The sequence below is a fragment of the Orbicella franksi genome, chromosome 3 (assembly GCF_964199315.1).
Source record: "Orbicella franksi chromosome 3, jaOrbFran1.1, whole genome shotgun sequence".
Classification (NCBI taxonomy): Eukaryota; Metazoa; Cnidaria; class Anthozoa; order Scleractinia; family Merulinidae; genus Orbicella; species Orbicella franksi.
The window spans coordinates 12,138,207-12,156,223 of record NC_138147.1 but is presented as its reverse complement, the minus strand read 5'-3'; the positions used below and the strand labels follow the sequence as shown (position 1 = coordinate 12,156,223).

The following is an 18,017-nucleotide window of genomic DNA, read 5'->3' as shown; positions in this document are numbered from 1 at the left end:
TTCGGCTAAATTATTCAGCGCTGTTTTCGATTTCCGGATAACAGGGTTGCCGATTGTTTTTTTTTTTTCGTTTCGTTAAACTCTATCGGCCTCCCGAGCTCGTAGGGAATTATTGGAGTTTGTCGAGTTAATCATACGGATCTGTTATTGGATTTCAATTTGGTTACGGGGACTTGTCCCACGAACAGCTCACAAGAATGGGTTTTAGGGGTAAGTCCAAGGGCTTCTACCTTCAATTCCAACCGGCCAGTTTGAATTCCTGTGTGACACGCAGGGACTAACTTTAGGTCCCTCAGGACATGAATTTTTGACAAAACAAGCTGGGAGCCAAGCTGGGACTTGTCCCCTCGTGTGTGTCGACACCGACCTGGGACGAGAATCTGTTTATCCCACAACCTCCTATTCAGTTCCCAGTCCTCTAAGAAATCCAATATGGCGGACGAATGTCAGCCTCTAAGACTTGAGGATTTATGCATACTTTTCGTGGGTACAAATGGGAGCCACTGGAACCCAGAACAGCTTTTTGGTATGTTTGTGTAGGAAACATGTGCTTTGTTATGAATTAAGATACTATACGGGTCCGAAGGCCACACGAACATTTCCGAACATTTGGAAATTTTGCCAGCGATTTTTTCGAAGGTTACCGAAGATTTCTGAAAATAACCGAAGATTGGTGAATTAAGTACAATTTAAGGGTCAAATATGATATCAAACATTATGTCATCGATATCATCACTGTGACAATGGAATTATCAATGGTGATTTTACGCTTTTCTCAGGGCTGGAAATCCTAACAACACCACAGTTTACAAAATAAAGTGTATTTTTCTTACATGTAAGGTTAATATAATATTAATATACAAACTTTAAATCAAAAATAATAAAAACATTTATCAAATGATAGCCTTTTCGTTCCATGCATGGCCACTAAAGTAACAATCAACTGATCAGAGGTAATACATGTACATTATGTGTCATATGGACTTAAATACTTGTAGTGAATTAGCTGGCATCAGTTTAGAATGGTGTTTTTTCTTGTGTTACACATACATGTGTGCACAGTATATGTACAACACTTTGGCGGTGCATTTACGCTCTATTGTTAGTAAATATTATTGTCTTCCTAATGCGTTTTGACTTGTGTTACTTATTATGCTTTTCTTTAACTTTTAGGAATCCCTAGACACTTGCTTATTCCAGTTTTGAAGAAGTTTCATCCTTTTGATGTTGAAAGGCTTGAAATCTCTGGTGTTTTCCAAACCATGGGTTTGTAGGACATTCTTATCTCTGGTAGCATTTGTAACCATTGACTCTTAATTCTACAATGGTTAGTTGTCTGTCAGCCAGCTGTACATAAGAGGTAGCCTGTCAGTAACCTGTTTGGCTGACAGACAATCAACACTCATTGTGGGGTTACCGTTTTTGGAATGCTTGACTTACATGTCTACCTCCAGCTAAGTTATCTGAGAATTCACTTTTAAAATTTCATGCTCATTATAATTACGCCAAAAGCTCTATATAGAATAAGCAATATTACATGCTCTCTAGCAAGTACACAGATTAAGCAGTTGACGGTAACTGTTGTACTGAAAACCCCTGGAGACAAAGTTTTAAAGGCTTCAAGAAGATTCCAACCTATGATATTGCTTAATTAAAGTTTCTTCTTGAGTTTTTATTTGGTTTTGTTTGATTACAATTGGCAGGAATTAATACAGACCCTCTTTGGAAGGGATTTTACTTTGATTCCTGGCCTAGAAAGAATAAATGGCCTGCGGTATATTTTAAGACAAAGGGAATTGCAAAGGGAAGACAGGGTTGGCGAGTTTGTTACCTCCAGAGACATCTACAAGATGCACTCAACAGTCATCAAATTGCCCTCAGTAAAGAAACAAGCTGCTCATCATCTGAAGGTACAGTGTTTTAAAAGAATTATTTGTTTATTGCCTCAGATTGTTTAGTTACTTGATTATTAATTTTTCAAAGTGGATTTGGAAGAGTTGCTACATATAGTTGGAGTTGCAAGTTGCAGATTTGCTTTGCAAGTTGCAACTTACAAGTTGCATTAAGTTGCCAGTTGGAGTTGCAAATCATCAGCCTGTAATCATCATCATCATCATCATCATCATTATCCTCGAAGACCATAACATCAGGACACCAACAACTTGCTTCAATCACACAGACTCCATTCATGATTGTTGCTTTAACAGTTCAAGTGTGTCCTGCTAAAAAAGGTTCTCTTGGATGGAGGGGTAAGCAAGATGAAAAGAGGTTTACTGTACATGTACATCACTGCACAGCATTAGTGGTTCCCACTTTCAACTGTCTTGTCAGGAGTGTGCAACCCAAGGAGACAACCAAAAATTTAGAAGTACTATATCAAATACGAAAGACCGTGTTTGACCACATTTCCAACCACCGAGGAGAGAGTTGAAAATACGAGTAGCAGCAGAGTATATTTGACAAAGTTTGAGGTGTTTGGAAATGTGGTCAAACACTGTCTTGAGTGTTTGATAATCTTCTCAATCAAAACTAAAACAAAGGAGGAAACAGAGCCGTAAAATCATCACAATCTATACAAATTAAGATCAGATATCCAAACACTGTCACGGTCATGATTTCCTTTGGTTAAACTTGATGAATTATTAATGAGTTTGAGAAGCTATATTGATAAGACTTTGTAGGAGATGTCATACTTCTTCATTTCGTTTTGCAACTAGACTAGCTTCCAACTCCCAACTCCAACTGGCAACTCTACATATATATGCAAAATACCAGGTCCTTTTAAAATTTACAAATTATTCTTTGCTTGTTGGCTGGATTAAATTTCTTCAATCTTCACTTACAAGTTGGCTTGAAAATATTTCAAAATGTTGAAGTAAGCAATTTTTAATTAATCAGTTTTTGTTTGCTTTTACTCATTGAATGTTACTTGTCTTTGCGAAGCAGACATTATTATATTATTTTGTATATTTCTTTAACGTTTGGAACAAATGAAAAATAAAACATAACTGGTTCAGTGTTTCCGCCAGACCACGCCATTGCAGGAATCCCATGTTGCAATCAGAGATGGCCCCCAGAAAATCAGAAAAAGGCCCATTTGGCCCTTTCCTTTCTCAAGGTTATAGGCTTAACACAGGCATAGTATTTTAAAAGTCAATTCCCAGGGCTCGAATTTGCAACCAATATGGTCACCAATGCAACTAGCATTTCTTGCAAAAATTCTGGTTTAGTCGCTATAATGGTGACTACATTTCTCTGTGTTGACGATCAATGACGGTTATTTTGCACACATTATGTCCTCCTAGAAAATCATATTGAAAAATCTTTGCTTCTAAAACATTCATCATAAGAAGAGAAGTCAATCCATTTTTTTTGCTTTGCTGTATTGATTCTCTCACATTGGAAAACTTCCAAGTTTGAAGTGGCCCTATAATGCATTGCAAACCCTCGATCATTGACTACATCAGGTATGCCCCTGGATTGTTCTCTTGTAATACGCGGATCCTCAGTGTTTCCGCCAGAGCACGTCATTGCGGGAATCCCGCGCTGCAATCAGCGATGACCCCTAGAAAAACGAGAAAAGGGCCAATTTGGCCCTTTCCTTTTACTAGACTTCGGGCTTAACACAGGCATAGTATTTTAAAAGCCATCCCAGGGCTCGAAATTGCAACCAATACGGTCGCCAGTGCAACTAATAATCCATCCCTGGCAACAAGAAATTCTGGTGTAGTTGCCATAATGGCAGTAATGGCAACTACATTTCTCTGTGTTGACAATCAATAACAGCTATTTTGTCACACATTTTGTCCTTCTGGAAAATCACATCGAAAGATCTTTGCTTCTAAAACATTCAACATCAGAAAAGAAGTCAATCCGTCCTTTTGCTTTACTGCAGTGTTGATTCTTGGAAAACTTCCAATACAAATGGCTGACTGTGTATGAAATTGCCATATAATGCAGTGCAAACCCTTGATCATTGACTACGTCATGTATGCCTAAGGATTGTTCTCTTGCAATACACAGATCCCTCATACTAGTATCTGATTCAAAAGAAACTTTATTAAGTAGAAACACTTCAAAAAGCACTTATTAAATTTTATCATAGACCCTAACAAACTGCTTTATTTTCCTTGGTACCCTGATGCATTTTTTCCTTCTGTAGCTTTCAATTTATTGGCCCCTTTCCTAAAAAATTGGTCCCTAAAAAAGATTTTCAGGGGCCACTTTGGCCCTCAAGTAAAATTTCCTGGCTGAAACACTGGATCCTTCATGTCTGAACAGCCAGGCATGAACAAAACAACAAATGCCACATTCTGATTCAGAAAAAACTTTACTGAGTGGAAACACTTCAAAAAGCACTTACTATTAAATTTTATCATAGATCCTAATAAACTTCTTTATTTTCCTTGGTACCCTGATGCATCTTTTCCTTCTGTAGCTTTCAATTTATTGGCCTTTTTCCTAAATAATTGATCCCTAATTTAATAGGTCTTCAGGGGCCATTTTGGCCCCCCAAGTAAACTGTTCTGGCTGAAACACTGCTGGTTGAAAAAATTTAAATGAACTCAAATTTCAACTGCAAATAACAAGACAAGTCTACATGTATCCCTTGTTTACTGAACTTATGAAATTTTATCACAGATTAAACTTGCTTGAATTGTGTTTCTATCCTTTTCTTGCAGCAAGTGAGAACCTCCAAAACCTTGTGTCCACTTGTGGAAAATATGCCAGCTACTTACGTCTTTATAACTCAGCATGTATTTTGATGGCTGAGAATTGGGACATTTGGCAACAGCTTGCAGAGTACATAGAGTTTCTTGAGGTATTCATTCTCAGAGACAATGGTGTTGATCCACTCTGTTATCTTCTTCAAGTGTTAGCATCAAAACGATTGAAATCCGTTGGATTTTGTTTCTGCAAAGTTTCAAGCATCCAAATGTGGGACAAAATCATTGACTCCTTGTCAAAAGGAAGCTATCAGAAGAATGTAACTGACGTAGCAGAAAAGCACATGATTGCCAGCACTCAGACAACTACATGTGCAGGTGAAGTTTTGACTACAAGAGGAATCAGTAAATCAAATGAGTTTGTTAAACAAACCTTAAATCAGTTGAATTATGAACAAGAGGAAAAGAGTTACTCAAAACAGGATCCAGTAGTTGAATCTAACATGATATCTGATAACTGCAAGTTGAATGAAAATGTCAGCTGTGATTCTCTTTATGGGAGTGATGATGTTGACATTTATGAATTCACAGACAGTGGGGGTGCTCTGTCTGACGTACAAGAAAGTATGGGTACGTTACGAAGCACTTGTAAATGTAAGACAGAAGCGAGACAATGTGATGGGAGTATTGTGCAAAGTGTTCGTATAGATCTCTATAATGACGTTTTTGGCCACTGTGCTAACTGTGGAAATCCAACTGAAGCCCTGATGGAAAACAGGCAACAATTCGCAGATGAATCTTCAGAAAAATGCAGAATTTCACCTGGAATTTCCAAGTTGGAATGTCCATTACCCAGTCTTTCAAATCCTAGTATGTGCTTCTTGGTTCATTTTGAGTTGACAGCATTTTGGCTCCACCCTGATCTTCTTGTGTTCTTTGAACACACCTTACAAGGATGGTTGGCACTAGAGACCCTCGTCCTTGAAGACAATGCACTTGGCTTTTTGTCATCACCTGGCAGGGAGTTCATAAATACCCTCTCCTTTCTGTGCACTAAAGGAAGGCTACAGTTCCTTCAAATCACCAATAATCCTGTAAATGATGAATTTGCAAGACTCCTCTTTGAGAAACTAGTAGCTGCATTCTGCCACAAATGCAAGAATAGAGGCAACAATGCTAGATCTTTAACAAAACTTAAATTTTCTTCCCACCAAGTTTCACCAGCTGCTGCAGTCTATTTGGGGAGAGCAATAAGAGATGTTTGTGTGTGTAAATTAAGTAGTACCCAGTCTGCTGCAAGGATTTTGGAGTCTGTGTCTTCAAAGAGTGATTCCAGTACAGAAAATAAGGATATTACTGCATGTTCATGCATGCAACCAGGTTGCAGTGAGCAGAAATATTTGTGTATAGGTGGTTGTGTGAGTTGTGATCAAACAAGTGCATGTGATAATGTCCAAGAACCTCAAGTAAGAACCAAGGGAAATGCTACACTGGAGTTGCACATCATTGGTAATAAAAAGATGTGTGGTGAATCAAGTGAAGATTCTTCCCAGGACAAGAAGCCTTTGCCAATTACTGTTCGCAGTTCTAATACATTTGCTGCTATCCAAGTGCTGAAGTTAAGATGTGTGGTTGGAGAGCGAGGCGCTAGGTTAATTGCAGACGGGCTCCAAAGAAACAGCACCCTGTATTCCTTGAGTTTGGCAAACTGTGACATCAACTCTGCTGGGCTAGCAAGCATTTTTCAGGCATTGTCAGGTGAGAAATGCAGTTTGTCTGGAGTAGAGTTTCAGCTACAGGAAAAGATCAACTGAAGGCCATTTAAAAGAAAATGCTGATTGATAAGCCATGAAATTTTACAGTGACCAAACATTATGTAGTTCTAAGCCTGTACTCTACACACAGATATTTATAGGACAAGATACAAACATGTAGTAATAGTATGGTTGTAGGTAACTGTTATTTGCACCAAATACATCATGTCATACAAGGGCTTTTTTTGTTTATCTTTATTTTTCTTCAGTTGATCAATTTACCTGCTCTTTAAAGGTCTATGTCATGCATGCAACCTCTGGATCTCTGTAAAACATGTTGAATGTTGTACAGAGATCAATTTACTTTTGTTTTTGTCTTGTTTTTGAATTTTTGCGTGCACAGTAACTTAAACAGTTAATGAGTTTCAAACACTAAAATTAATGGATCTTATTAGAGCTACCTAACTGGCGTGAAACTGTAGTCTTTCACGTAAACCTCCTCTTGCTTTTTTATAGGCAACAGATATGTCAGACAGCTGTGTGTGAAAGGTAACCATTACGATCCAAGTAACAATGACAGTCTTGCCGAGATGCTAGCATCTAATAACACATTAACTGACCTGAACCTTGGTACTTGTGATCTCAGAGGTAAATGAGTAGAAGACACAATTTGAGGATCATTGTAAATATTTCACACAGGCGTCTCCAGAAAATCTAAACCCTTTAAAGCCCATCGTCAAACATCAATCACAGATTGCAAAATATTTTAAGTCCACAGAGCTGCAAGACAAAGGCCTACAAGGGCAACCTCTGTACACATTACGTGCCTACAATTCTAGGAATGTTCTCATCCTCACGCTAAATTACTATTAATGTTAGGAATGTGATTTTGTTTTTGTGAGGTAGCACTCTGGTGTTACATTTCTTATATTTAGAATCTTGCTATCTTGATTTCACTCGCTTATCTCTAGCTTTCCACTATCTAGAACTGATTCATTGTAATTTTCCCTTGGATGTACTTTTTTCAGGTACTTGCTATCTGCTATATCGAGTTGCCAACATATGCATGTTAAACTATTTTTCTTTTCCCTTAAAAGTTTGAGTTAGCAGGGTACAACTCTATAATTTAACTAAGTATCTTTTGGTCACAAATTTGTACACAGTTTCCAATTAACCAAACGCAAAACCTCTTAACTTAATAAGCAGGTACCCCTTCAGGTTAATTTCACTGACAGAAGTTTCATTATCCCATGGCAGGTTTAAGTGAAAAGATGATTAGCGCATTATGTGTTAATAACACTCTGACTAGTTTGAAGTTGGCATGAAATGGATTGCGTAAGGTTGATTTTTGTTTTCAAATAGAACATTATTTCATAATTTGTAACAAAATAACAGAGCACTGCACTGAAAAAGAAACTACCAACGTTCACGATTCAATTACAGTTTTATTTTAAGGAAGATTAATTTTTAGTTCTTTGTGGGCATAAATGTTGTAAATAGCTGCAGTCTTCCACTATAGCTAAATTATATGAACCCATTAATCAATTGATGTAGTGAAACACAAATTCTATAGTACCAAATCAGTTAGCTCAGAGCAAATGTGACACACAGAGTCTAGGTATCATGTCTTCATGTTTTCTGTCAAAATGTAGCTTACTGCTCGCAGCAAGAAAAAGGCTGCAAGATTTTAACATGTCAAGTCAGACTGAACTGATGAGACAGTTGCAAGAGTTATCAAACATTGATGAAATTTAAACATTTTCAAGTAGCAACAGTATTGTGGACATCACTGTTGAGGGTACAACTGTGAAGCCCAGAAAACTGAATATTATTCTGGTTTGTTTTTCAAGGTGATGCAGATATTTCTGCTCTGTCTCAAGTTTTCTCTCATCCAAGTCAGCTCTCAAAATTGGCAAAGTTAGACCTGAGGTAGGTTTTTAAAAATTAACATAGATTTTTACGATTTTATTTGTTTTCTCCTTAGTTTTAGTTTTGATTGAGAAGATATATCCACATTTCAGAGCATCTCAGAGTTCATCAAAAATACTCTGCTGTTCGTCATATTTTCAACTCTCTTCTCAGTATTTGGAAATGTGGTCAAACATGGTCTTTTGTGTTGGATGTGTTACATGAAAACTGCTTTTACCACAGTGGAATGTGGTGAACACAGACACTAATGGAACACAAAATAGATTCATCACATTTTTCCCTCTCTCTTAATATCTGACTTGTATTGAGTCATTCTTTTTATTTCTTAGCTTCAACCACATTTCACCAGAATCACTGTCAGTTTTAGGCTCATCACTCCAAAGCATCAGACCAAGAAAGCTTGATGAACTTAAGCTGACAAAAAGAAGTCTTCTCAGTCCAGGATTCCAGCAAGTTATATTGAGTCTCCAGTCAGTGGTACGGCATGTGACAGCTGAGTACTTGGACCGAGCCACTTTATTTGCAGATTTCATCAGTCAAATGTGACTGAAGGAGCCAGATCGTGGCTGCCAGTCTGCTTAAAACTTAAATAATTCATTTTTAATGACTCCTTTGGAAAATTCTGGAACTGTCAACAGTTCACCATTTACAAACTTTATAACAGACTGTACATGAGTCTTGCAGGCAAAAACATAACAACAAAACTGGCCAACCAGTTTCAGCAGTCAATTCTGTGGTTTTTGTTATTGTTATTGTTTTTTGTTTTTTTCTCACAGTAGATTGACAAAGAGTTTCACTTAATTCTCAAGGTGACTTCCATCAGTCACCAACAACAATAAATTATTCTATTCTATCCCTACCCAGATATTCACATACATACTGTTGAGTGACACTTCAGGATTGAAACAAATATTACTACATGTAGGTTAGAGTGCTTTTAATGTCCTACAAAGCTACATTAAATAAGAAATCTTCCATATCTTCTCCCAGTTCACAAAACAAATCAATTTTCTCCTGTTGATTCTTCACATGATTTATCTTATTGTTCACAGAAAGTTCTATCTTCTTATCATCATCACTCATTGGTTTGTCTTTTTCCATAACATAGAAAAAGAAGTGAAAAGAATCACCAAATGTTTGGACAGAAATCGACCAATTATATTGTGACTTTGCAAGAAAAGGCTTTCTAAAATGAGGCTGTGAAAATGTCACTGAAATGAAATGTCCTCCCTCCTTCAAAATTTTGGAAACCTGTACAATGAAGGAAAACAAACATCAGTTCTTTTACTAGACTACCATTACACAGAAAAGGTCCATGTAAACTCTCTCAGAGTGAACCAGATATATCTGTATAAGAATGCCAAAACACAGTCAAAGCACTCTTGAATACAGCATATTGTGCTTCTCGTCCATGGCTCTCTGGGATTAGAATGTTCACAGCCCTCTATTTTCTCGTATTTTTATTCAATAATTGGTTGCACCGATAGAATCACGAGAGAACTGGATGCTTGTGCAAAACAGGAGATTTGACAGGGTAGGGGTGGGAAGTGAGAAAAATAACCTTTGTTTGGCTCACTTCACCCCCACCCCCTTCCTTGTGCATCAAGCTCTCTTCACGTGCTTTTTCTTTCGCTTTTGCTTTGAGAAATAGAGTGCTTGTGAACAGTTCAGGTGGTATGGAAATTCATAGTACTGTGCTACAAATACATTGTACAGTGTAGGTGTAAAAATCATTTTTCTAGGGCATAATCACCAACAGAAGTATCAGAAGAAGTCACCTGAATGTAGCAAATACAAAAATCAACATTCCTCCCCCTCCCAAAGCATACCCCAAGCATGTGCCTCAGGAAGCTGAAGCTGAATGTGTGAATTTGGCACCATCTTGGGGGGGGATTTGAATAAGTTGTCTGAAATTATGCTGAAGATTACAGGCATCAAGGGACAACACCATTCATTGTCACATTGCAGAAAAAAAAAGCAACTTCAAAACCTTTGTGCTGTGTTTAATGGTAAATGGAAATGGTAAATTTAGTCACTACTGCATGTATATTTTAGTAATATATAAAACATGGTGCAAAGACAACCAATTTTCGTAACTGTAATCAAAGTACAAGCCTGAAGGTCATCTGACAGACTGACTGGCCATGGAAAATCTAAATTTAAATTATTACTATTTTCATCTCTTACAATACTTCTGTAACAAACCTTTCCCCAAAAAAACTTCATTTAACTGAGTTCAATATGGTCAATAAAGGTTATGGAAAAATAAGCAAAGGACAGATCATCCAGCAGACAAAAAAGTGGAATGTCCCAATTGACTGATACACAAGTTACCTAATATGACATAATGTAAGATTGTGAGTACTGTGTGATACCTGTGTGAGAACACAGTCCATGCGATCTCGGATTTCTTGCGACGGATTCCAAAGATCCTTTTCCTCCACCATAAGAGCATCCAACGTTGCTTTCTCGATAACAACTTCAAACGAATTCGGCGAAAAAGTCAGGTTTGTGATATCCATCACCCGCCACTCCATCTCAACCAAGTGTTTGTATTTTCGTTTCATGTTTTCGATAACCACTGGCGAGAAGTCTATATTTACAATATTTCTGTACCCGTCCTTGTACATTTGTTCGCTTAAGGCGCTGTTTCCGCAGCCCAACATCAAAATTCTATCACTGTTTCTCAGGTGTTTGTGAATTAACTCTTTGAAATCATCATAACTTTTGCACCACTCGAAGTTGTCTTCTTTCGTGTAGCGCTCGTCCCAATAATCTTGCAGTTTATAAGCTGCATTTTTGTGTGGTAGATCCATGAAATTTAGTAACTAAAACACGAAAACAGTCGTGTGAAAATCCTCTACCGTTATCCACTACAAGGCCGCCATCTTGTTTTGGCGTATTACCGCTGGATTTTCGTAGCTGGCCCAAGGACTCTCCTAACTAGTGCCGTGGCCCTAAGCATCCAACATGAGCGAGATATTTTATCAAAACGAGCAACACTGTTCGGGTCCGCAAATGATCCCAGGACCGCAAATGATCCCGGACCGCAAATGATCCCCAAATTGGATCGCAAATGATCCCGGATCGGAAATGATCCCCATTTTGGACCGCAAATGATCCCGATCAAAAAATAAGGAATGGCATGGATGGTGGGATAGTGTGGATAGGGAATTGGCGTACGTGGATACCGATGTTTTTATTTAAGCCATCTTATAATTATATTGGCTTACAACTTGATTTTTTCTTTTCATACTTTCGACTAAACTTTGTTGCTAACTACGATGTTATGAATAGCACCACTCAATCATCAAAACACGACTTGGCTTACATTTCTTTGCAATTCTCAGTAAAATTATGATCAGTGCAACATACGCTACATATCCTCCTTTGTTACACATTGATATTTCGGTGTTATAGTTAAATCACATTTTATCAGCCATTAACGCCACTCGTCTAAAGTTTTAAACTAAAATCTAACCATGAAGCAACTATTACAGAAGACGCTGTCACCTGAGTAGACCCACAAGCCTACAACGCCTCATCACTCTGTAAAACATCTAGTGTGTAGCACTGGAAATTTGAACAAATTTATTTTATAATTTTTCCTTGGTCGTATTTTGGCTTTAATTCCTCGGAAATGACTACTTGAGTATTCTAAGAAGCCAAAATTCCAAGCTATAGTTATGAAGTTCAGCTTCATTACCACGCTAGGCCAAGGTTTGCACTTCGTTTTGACAATTAGCTGTTTGATAGATGTTTGATACTTTCGCGACCGGGATTTCGAGAATGTTTACAAGTATGTGTTTTTCTAAGACTTCTAATTCAATAGATCGTCTTCACGTGACGTGTTTTTATCTTCATCAGGCATAAGAGGCGGTATATTTATATCTGTTTACAATTAGCGTGCTTCGTTTGGAAACCAGAGCATTTTGAATTTCAGAGTTATGGAGTTTGCGTGACACAAGGCTGCGATCGAGTTTGTTGAAAAATATATACTTATCTCATGATTTTGAGCCTTTTTAGAAGTTAGAGCATTAGGAAAAGTGCTTATGTAAATGCTTGTTTGTTTAGTACTGATAATCAGTCGTCTAGAAAGCCAAAGTAAGTTCCAGATGTTTACACTGTATTCCGGCCGCCATATTGGTGTACCACGGATGTACACCAACATGGCGCTTTCTTACTGAATTTCTGGGAAACATTTACGACGAATATCTGACGTTTGGGGAAACGCACAGACCTAAAACTTGGAGACGTGTCTTATTTAGTTATCTTCTATAGCGTACATCACAACTTCTTAGCTTTTTCCATTGGTTGGTTTTCGATTTATTATTTCTGTTATTGCGTGACAGTGAAAACGATCTGTACCCTTCGTAGAACAAAACAGCAACTGTGGAAAGATTTTTTTTGCAAAATGATAAAACATGTTTTTTAGTTCATTATTTTTCTACATGTTCTCACCTTCCTCTGATATAAATCCATGCCATTCCCGATTTTTTGATCGGGATCATTTGCGGTCCAATATGGGGATCATTTGCGGTCCGGGATCATTTGCGGTCCTGGGATCATTTGCGGACCCGTACAACACCGCACCCTGAGTTTCTGGGTGAGGGCTTATTTGGACAGAACAATTTTGTCGCATCCTTACTGATAAGTGTCGAGGGGGAGGCTTATTAGAAAGGCGACGCTCATTGGAAGCAGGGCGCTAAATCAAATCATGTTTAATACGATATCATGGTACTTTTTACGCAATCTACCCTCAAGATCCCCTGCTAATAGAGTCGCTTCGATCGAAGCAAATCTACTTTCAGGGTGTACGGGATTGTGGCCAAAAATTGTGTTTGAAGAAAGAAAATCCCTTTAAAAGAGCAACCGCCCGTTTCGACTTTCGCTCGTAGTTCTTACATCAAATGTTTCTCTATGCAGGATTTATTCAAAACAGTTTAGTTTTGTATGTGAAAAATACTTTGACACTTTATTGATCTCAAATGCAATCGATTAAAAGTTATAAAAATATATTACCTTCATGATATTTACTTTATGAAATTATGTAAACAACTTTTATGTATATTTATATGTAACTGTTGAAAATTATTTAGGTCAATGGTGGATCCGAAGATACACTGTATTTCTAATTGAATTTCTTAAAATACTGTATTTTAAGTATAAAATTCGTTCTTCATATTCTAAATTCAATTTACCTTTCTGAAATTGTATAAAAACTTCATGTTACTTTCTTTTAAATAGCATTTATTTTGCTGAACATTAATTCAGTATATTACTCATCGAAACCATTCTATACTTCAATAACGTATACGATATAACTGAACGCGTAAAAATATCGAAAAGATTTTTTTGAAAATAAAATTTTCATTTAAATGCTTGCGGTTCTTTTTCTAAATAAGTAAATATTGATTAGGTAGTCAAAACCTAAAAGATCGCGAGCCGGGATATATAAAACCTAGGATAGATTTGAGCAAATAAAACCAGTATTGAAGAATTCTGCATGACTGGGAAGATTTTAAATCAAGCTCTAAAGAGATAATACTATGGCTACTGTATATGTAAGTCAATTCTAATGTGCTGGACAGATTCGTGTTCCCTACATCATGTTCCTTCCTCGGTGCATACTCCCCAAGTTCCATAGCGGTTTCAGCACGCATGGTTTTGGTTCCCATCCGTACGGAGGGCCTCCCATGGCCCGCCAATCAAAACGCGTGCTCAGCGGACACAGGTTGCTGATTGGCTGAATGGAAGGAACCCAGTAGGTTGACTGGTTGTCTTTTGAAGCGCTTTTCCAGTAAATCAACATTTCGTGCAAATAAGAGCCGTGTAGACTGATATAAGTGCCGCAAACTTCCCGTAACAACTTGAACTCGGGGATATGCGCCGTTACGTCGTGAAATATCCGTGGATCGTGAAAGTAGATAACGTTTTTCACATCATTCATCCATATCGCGATTGTCTGGTCGCCAAACGGGTGGCAAAGTAATTCGTCTTTTCTGCCCATGAATTCTTGTACAAGGTCCGCTGACAGGATAAGAAAGCCCTCGTCCACTCGTACCAGTCCTTCTACTTCGCAGTGAACATAACCCCAATAGAGCCTGAAATACATGCAGAGAATTGAAATTGTCATCAGCCAAACGATTTTTGAATTTTTGAATCATATTCACTTCCGAGTCCGACCCGGTTAGTTTTTAACTCCCTCGTGTTGTTTTGCACTGATTAATCAGTGAAATACATTTTGATTTAAGACCGTTTAGAACGTTGAATCGAAATGTTTTGAAAATGGTATTTCTCTGTTGATTTTACCAGTTTTTGTTTAAACAAATATCAGGTACCTCTGCGGTCAAAAGCTCAAGAGGTCAACACAAATGAACAACACCGCAAACTGAGAAAATCTACTGGTACCTGCCATTCACGAGGCGTAATTTCGACTCTCGGAAAGGGATTCACAACATTCCAACGAAGCTGAAAGAAGTTTGAAGTTCAGTTCATCAGTTTAAGGCTAAGAAAGTAGTTTCTGTCACCTCTGCGATTTATTTTCCAATCAAACTTTCTCACTAGGGAAAATGATAGCAAATGATACTTGCTTTTCTGTAAAGATAATAAATCACATAACTTATATAAGATCTTGATGGGACATTCATTCGTTGAAAATAGCTTTTCAAAAAGTAATGTTCAGCACTTTATCCATTAAGCAACACAGTTACAGTTGTCCGTACAGAGTCTGAAATTTGTTTTATGAAGAGAGTGGCTTGCTAATATCTTTTATATTTAAATGAGCAAAAGGAAAGTAATCATTGTCATGTATCTCGAAGAAAACAATAACCAGCAGTGAACAAGTAAACAAGTCCCGATATCAGCCCGGATTTTAGTAGAATGGTAACACATAAAGAATCTCATCATTTTTGTATAAGTTTACTTCATATAGGTTAAATGTATTCTTACCTTTTTTGAGGACGAAAGGGAATTTCAAACAACAGCCTTTTCAAGCACACAAAATAGTCGTCATCCATTCTCAAGAAGAAATCAAAGTCGTATCTCTGCACCGACCATTCCATTAACCACAAGAGCCGAAGACCGAAGTTGTATCCTTTAGGAATCGGCATAAACTCCAGATCACCGTATTTGGCGCTTTCGTTAGCGAGAACGCTTTGCACTTTCGGTTCCATATCGGATAAGCTATCGGTAAAGAATCGGCACACGACTTCTTCCGAATTGCATTGATTCATCCATGTTCTTCTTATCCCTTCGCGGCGATCAAATCTTATGGGTGCGCTCAAAATGGTGACTATCAGTTTTAACCGCGTCTTCTTGCCGCTGTATTTCCCTCTTGTAAGAGAGCTGTGGTTTCCACTGCTTCCGGTATTATCGTCCTTTGATCTTTGATCCAGGTTATTACTTAAAAAAACTGTCCTTGGTGCTGTTGATGTAGTCGGAAAGAGAAGAAATGAAGACATCTTGTTATACGCTGTTTCTGCCATGTTAGACAAGTAACTAACTCCATCTTTTCCTCTTTCAATTGTCTCAGCTTCAGTTCTTGAGTGGGAATTTTGATTGCAAAACCTAATTAAATAAATAAGAATTGTAAAAAGAGACAGTTGACAACATGACACAACCGCTATGAACACATGCTTTCTCCAACGCATCCTCTGAAAACGTTTCATTGAGCCTTTATATAGACTGTGTTTCTGACATGCTTTTTTCTCAAGATTGTTCAGTTAACTTTGAGACCATCGTTAAGCAAGCGAAATTCCGCAAACACAGCGCCGTTCAAGGTGTCCTATTTAGTAAATCAAATCCAAAATGTAAATCTTTGGAATGTTTTTGAACGGGGAGTGTATTCATTGTATTCACGGTTTAAATCACTCCAGCGGGTAGCGCAACCTGCGTCGAGTACCTTCACGGGAAGTAACCTGCCCTTCATTTTGTTCGCCGCTTTATTGTTTTATATAAACCAATTAACGTTATAAGAAATTTGAGACCTTTGCTTGTAAAATAAGTCGTTACAGAAACGTTTTTCCGACTTCAAGGAAAATTCTGCAAAAAACGCGCGGGCATTTTTCCGATCTGAATTCCAGACAATTGACCAAACACAATGCTGGTTGTTTATGGAGAAACTCTTAAAGCGTCATGTCACCTCAACTGATCCATGAAAAGAAACAAGGTGCCAAACTAAATTGTTTAACACTGTACCGACACGTTGCTCGCTCGCGACCCTTCCCATCATCCCCGCGACCAGAACATTCCCATCAATCAGTGCGCGCTGACCTATTAGAGCCTGGGACTAATCATCCAAATCTTGGAAATCTCTCTCCGCTTCGAACTGAGATTCACCGCAGAACTGCCAAACGTTTAGTTGAAGAGTCATGTTACGATATATAAACATTTGCTGGGATGAACATTTGGTTTTCGTTTCGGATGTTGACCGAAATGTCTTTGTGAAGTTTATATGAAATAATTCATATATGAACTGCGGTTGTAGATTAAAGTGAAAAATGATCATCGCAGTAAATTTTCCAATTTAAGCAATTGGAAAGACGAAGCCTGAAAAAATCAGGGCTTCAACGGGATTCGAACCCGTGACCTACGCGATACCGGTGCGATGCTCTACCAACTGAGCTATGAAGCCACACATTGGGAGCGGCAGGCTATGAAGGCTAGGCTATGAAGCCACACATCGGTATCGCGGAGGTCACGGGTTCGAATCCCGTTGAAGCCCTGATTTTTTCAGGCTTCGTCTTTCCAATTGCTTAAATTGGAAAATTTACTGCGATGATCATTCTTCACTTTCGAAATGTCTTTGTTCCTCAATCGAGACTTTGCCTGGTAAATTAAATTGTCAAAATGTGAGCCACTTGAACCTTTTTCCTTTCCAGTTTTTTGCATTAATTATCAAGTTTTCAAATTTAGTTTAATTTTCCCCACTTCACAGTATTTTTTTGTAATATTTTATAACTTGTATGCGCATGCTCAAAACGAGCCAATCAGAGTGTGATGCTGTCGCTTGCTCGTTCAAATGCCTAAAAGCGACTAAGCACACGACTTAAGGTAATTCCTCTAAAATAAAAGTGACAATAGATTTGTGTTCAAACTTTGTCCACTGAATATTTGTCGTATGATAACTTCAATTTTGAAATAAAAAAGGGGGGTGCCCATGCTCATTAAGGAGCAGTGAGGCATTGAAAATGCCCCATTTTTGCATTATTTAATGCTTATTATGAGAACGCATTCCCAGTAATTGTAACATTTTTGTAAGTCCGGACTCATAAGAACACGCATTAAACTACAGTCAATACATTGTGTCGGACCACAAATAAACGTTTAAGTTTGATTCAGACAGAAAGCTAAATCCTTGATTAAAAATTTGAACCAAATTTCTTGACGTGGTTACCGACTGCAAAATAGAAAAGACCACAGTGTATTTGCTATTTTTCTTATTTATTCAATTTTCAGCAATAGAAATTAGATCAGTCTTTTCTCACGCAAAGCTTATGATTAGTTGATTACAACGACTGGAAAAAAATTGGGGTGCCCATGCTCGTTGGTGAGCTAGAGCCATTTTTCAACTGACAGAGCTCAATATCAAGGCAAATCCGTCATGTTTTCAATATGCGCGTGAACAAGCGCGCGCTAATGACGCCACTGTGATAAATTATGCGCA

At 37.9% G+C, this 18,017-nt stretch overlaps 4 protein-coding genes across 6 annotated transcripts in view; 2 read left to right on the top strand and 2 right to left on the bottom strand.

Annotated features, from left to right (window-relative positions):
• LOC145481296 (uncharacterized) overlaps positions 1-18,017 on the top strand; it is a 147,681-nt gene that overhangs the window by 116,251 nt on the left and 13,413 nt on the right. The gene's annotated exons all lie outside the window — the stretch shown is intronic.
• Positions 128-8,767, top strand: LOC145481280 (uncharacterized). 3 transcript variants are annotated; one of them, XM_081459732.1, is made up of 8 exons: positions 128-526; positions 1,174-1,266; positions 1,704-1,910; positions 4,683-6,425; positions 6,938-7,069; positions 7,679-7,756; positions 8,272-8,350; positions 8,680-8,767. In XM_081459732.1, exons 1-6 carry the CDS (start codon positions 433-435, stop codon positions 7,744-7,746), a joined length of 2,337 nt encoding a protein of 778 aa, XP_081315858.1. In that variant the 5' UTR covers positions 128-432; the 3' UTR covers positions 7,747-7,756; positions 8,272-8,350; positions 8,680-8,767. The 3 variants fall into 3 exon arrangements, with proteins under 3 accessions (XP_081315858.1, XP_081315859.1, XP_081315857.1); XM_081459733.1 differs by having other exon boundaries at positions 7,679-7,761; XM_081459731.1 differs by having other exon boundaries at positions 7,679-8,350.
• Positions 9,296-12,027, bottom strand: LOC145481282 (EEF1A lysine methyltransferase 4-like). Its single transcript, XM_081459735.1, has 2 exons — positions 10,726-12,027; positions 9,296-9,601 (listed from the first exon to the last, which is right to left on the bottom strand). The coding sequence occupies exons 1-2, from the start codon at positions 11,164-11,166 to the stop codon at positions 9,296-9,298; spliced, it is 747 nt and encodes a 248-aa protein (XP_081315861.1). The 5' UTR covers positions 11,167-12,027.
• LOC145483025 (beta-1,3-galactosyltransferase 6-like) lies at positions 13,801-16,002 on the bottom strand. The gene is made up of 2 exons (XM_081461649.1): positions 15,302-16,002; positions 13,801-14,454 (listed from the first exon to the last, which is right to left on the bottom strand). The coding sequence occupies exons 1-2, from the start codon at positions 16,000-16,002 to the stop codon at positions 13,953-13,955; spliced, it is 1,203 nt and encodes a 400-aa protein (XP_081317775.1). The 3' UTR covers positions 13,801-13,952.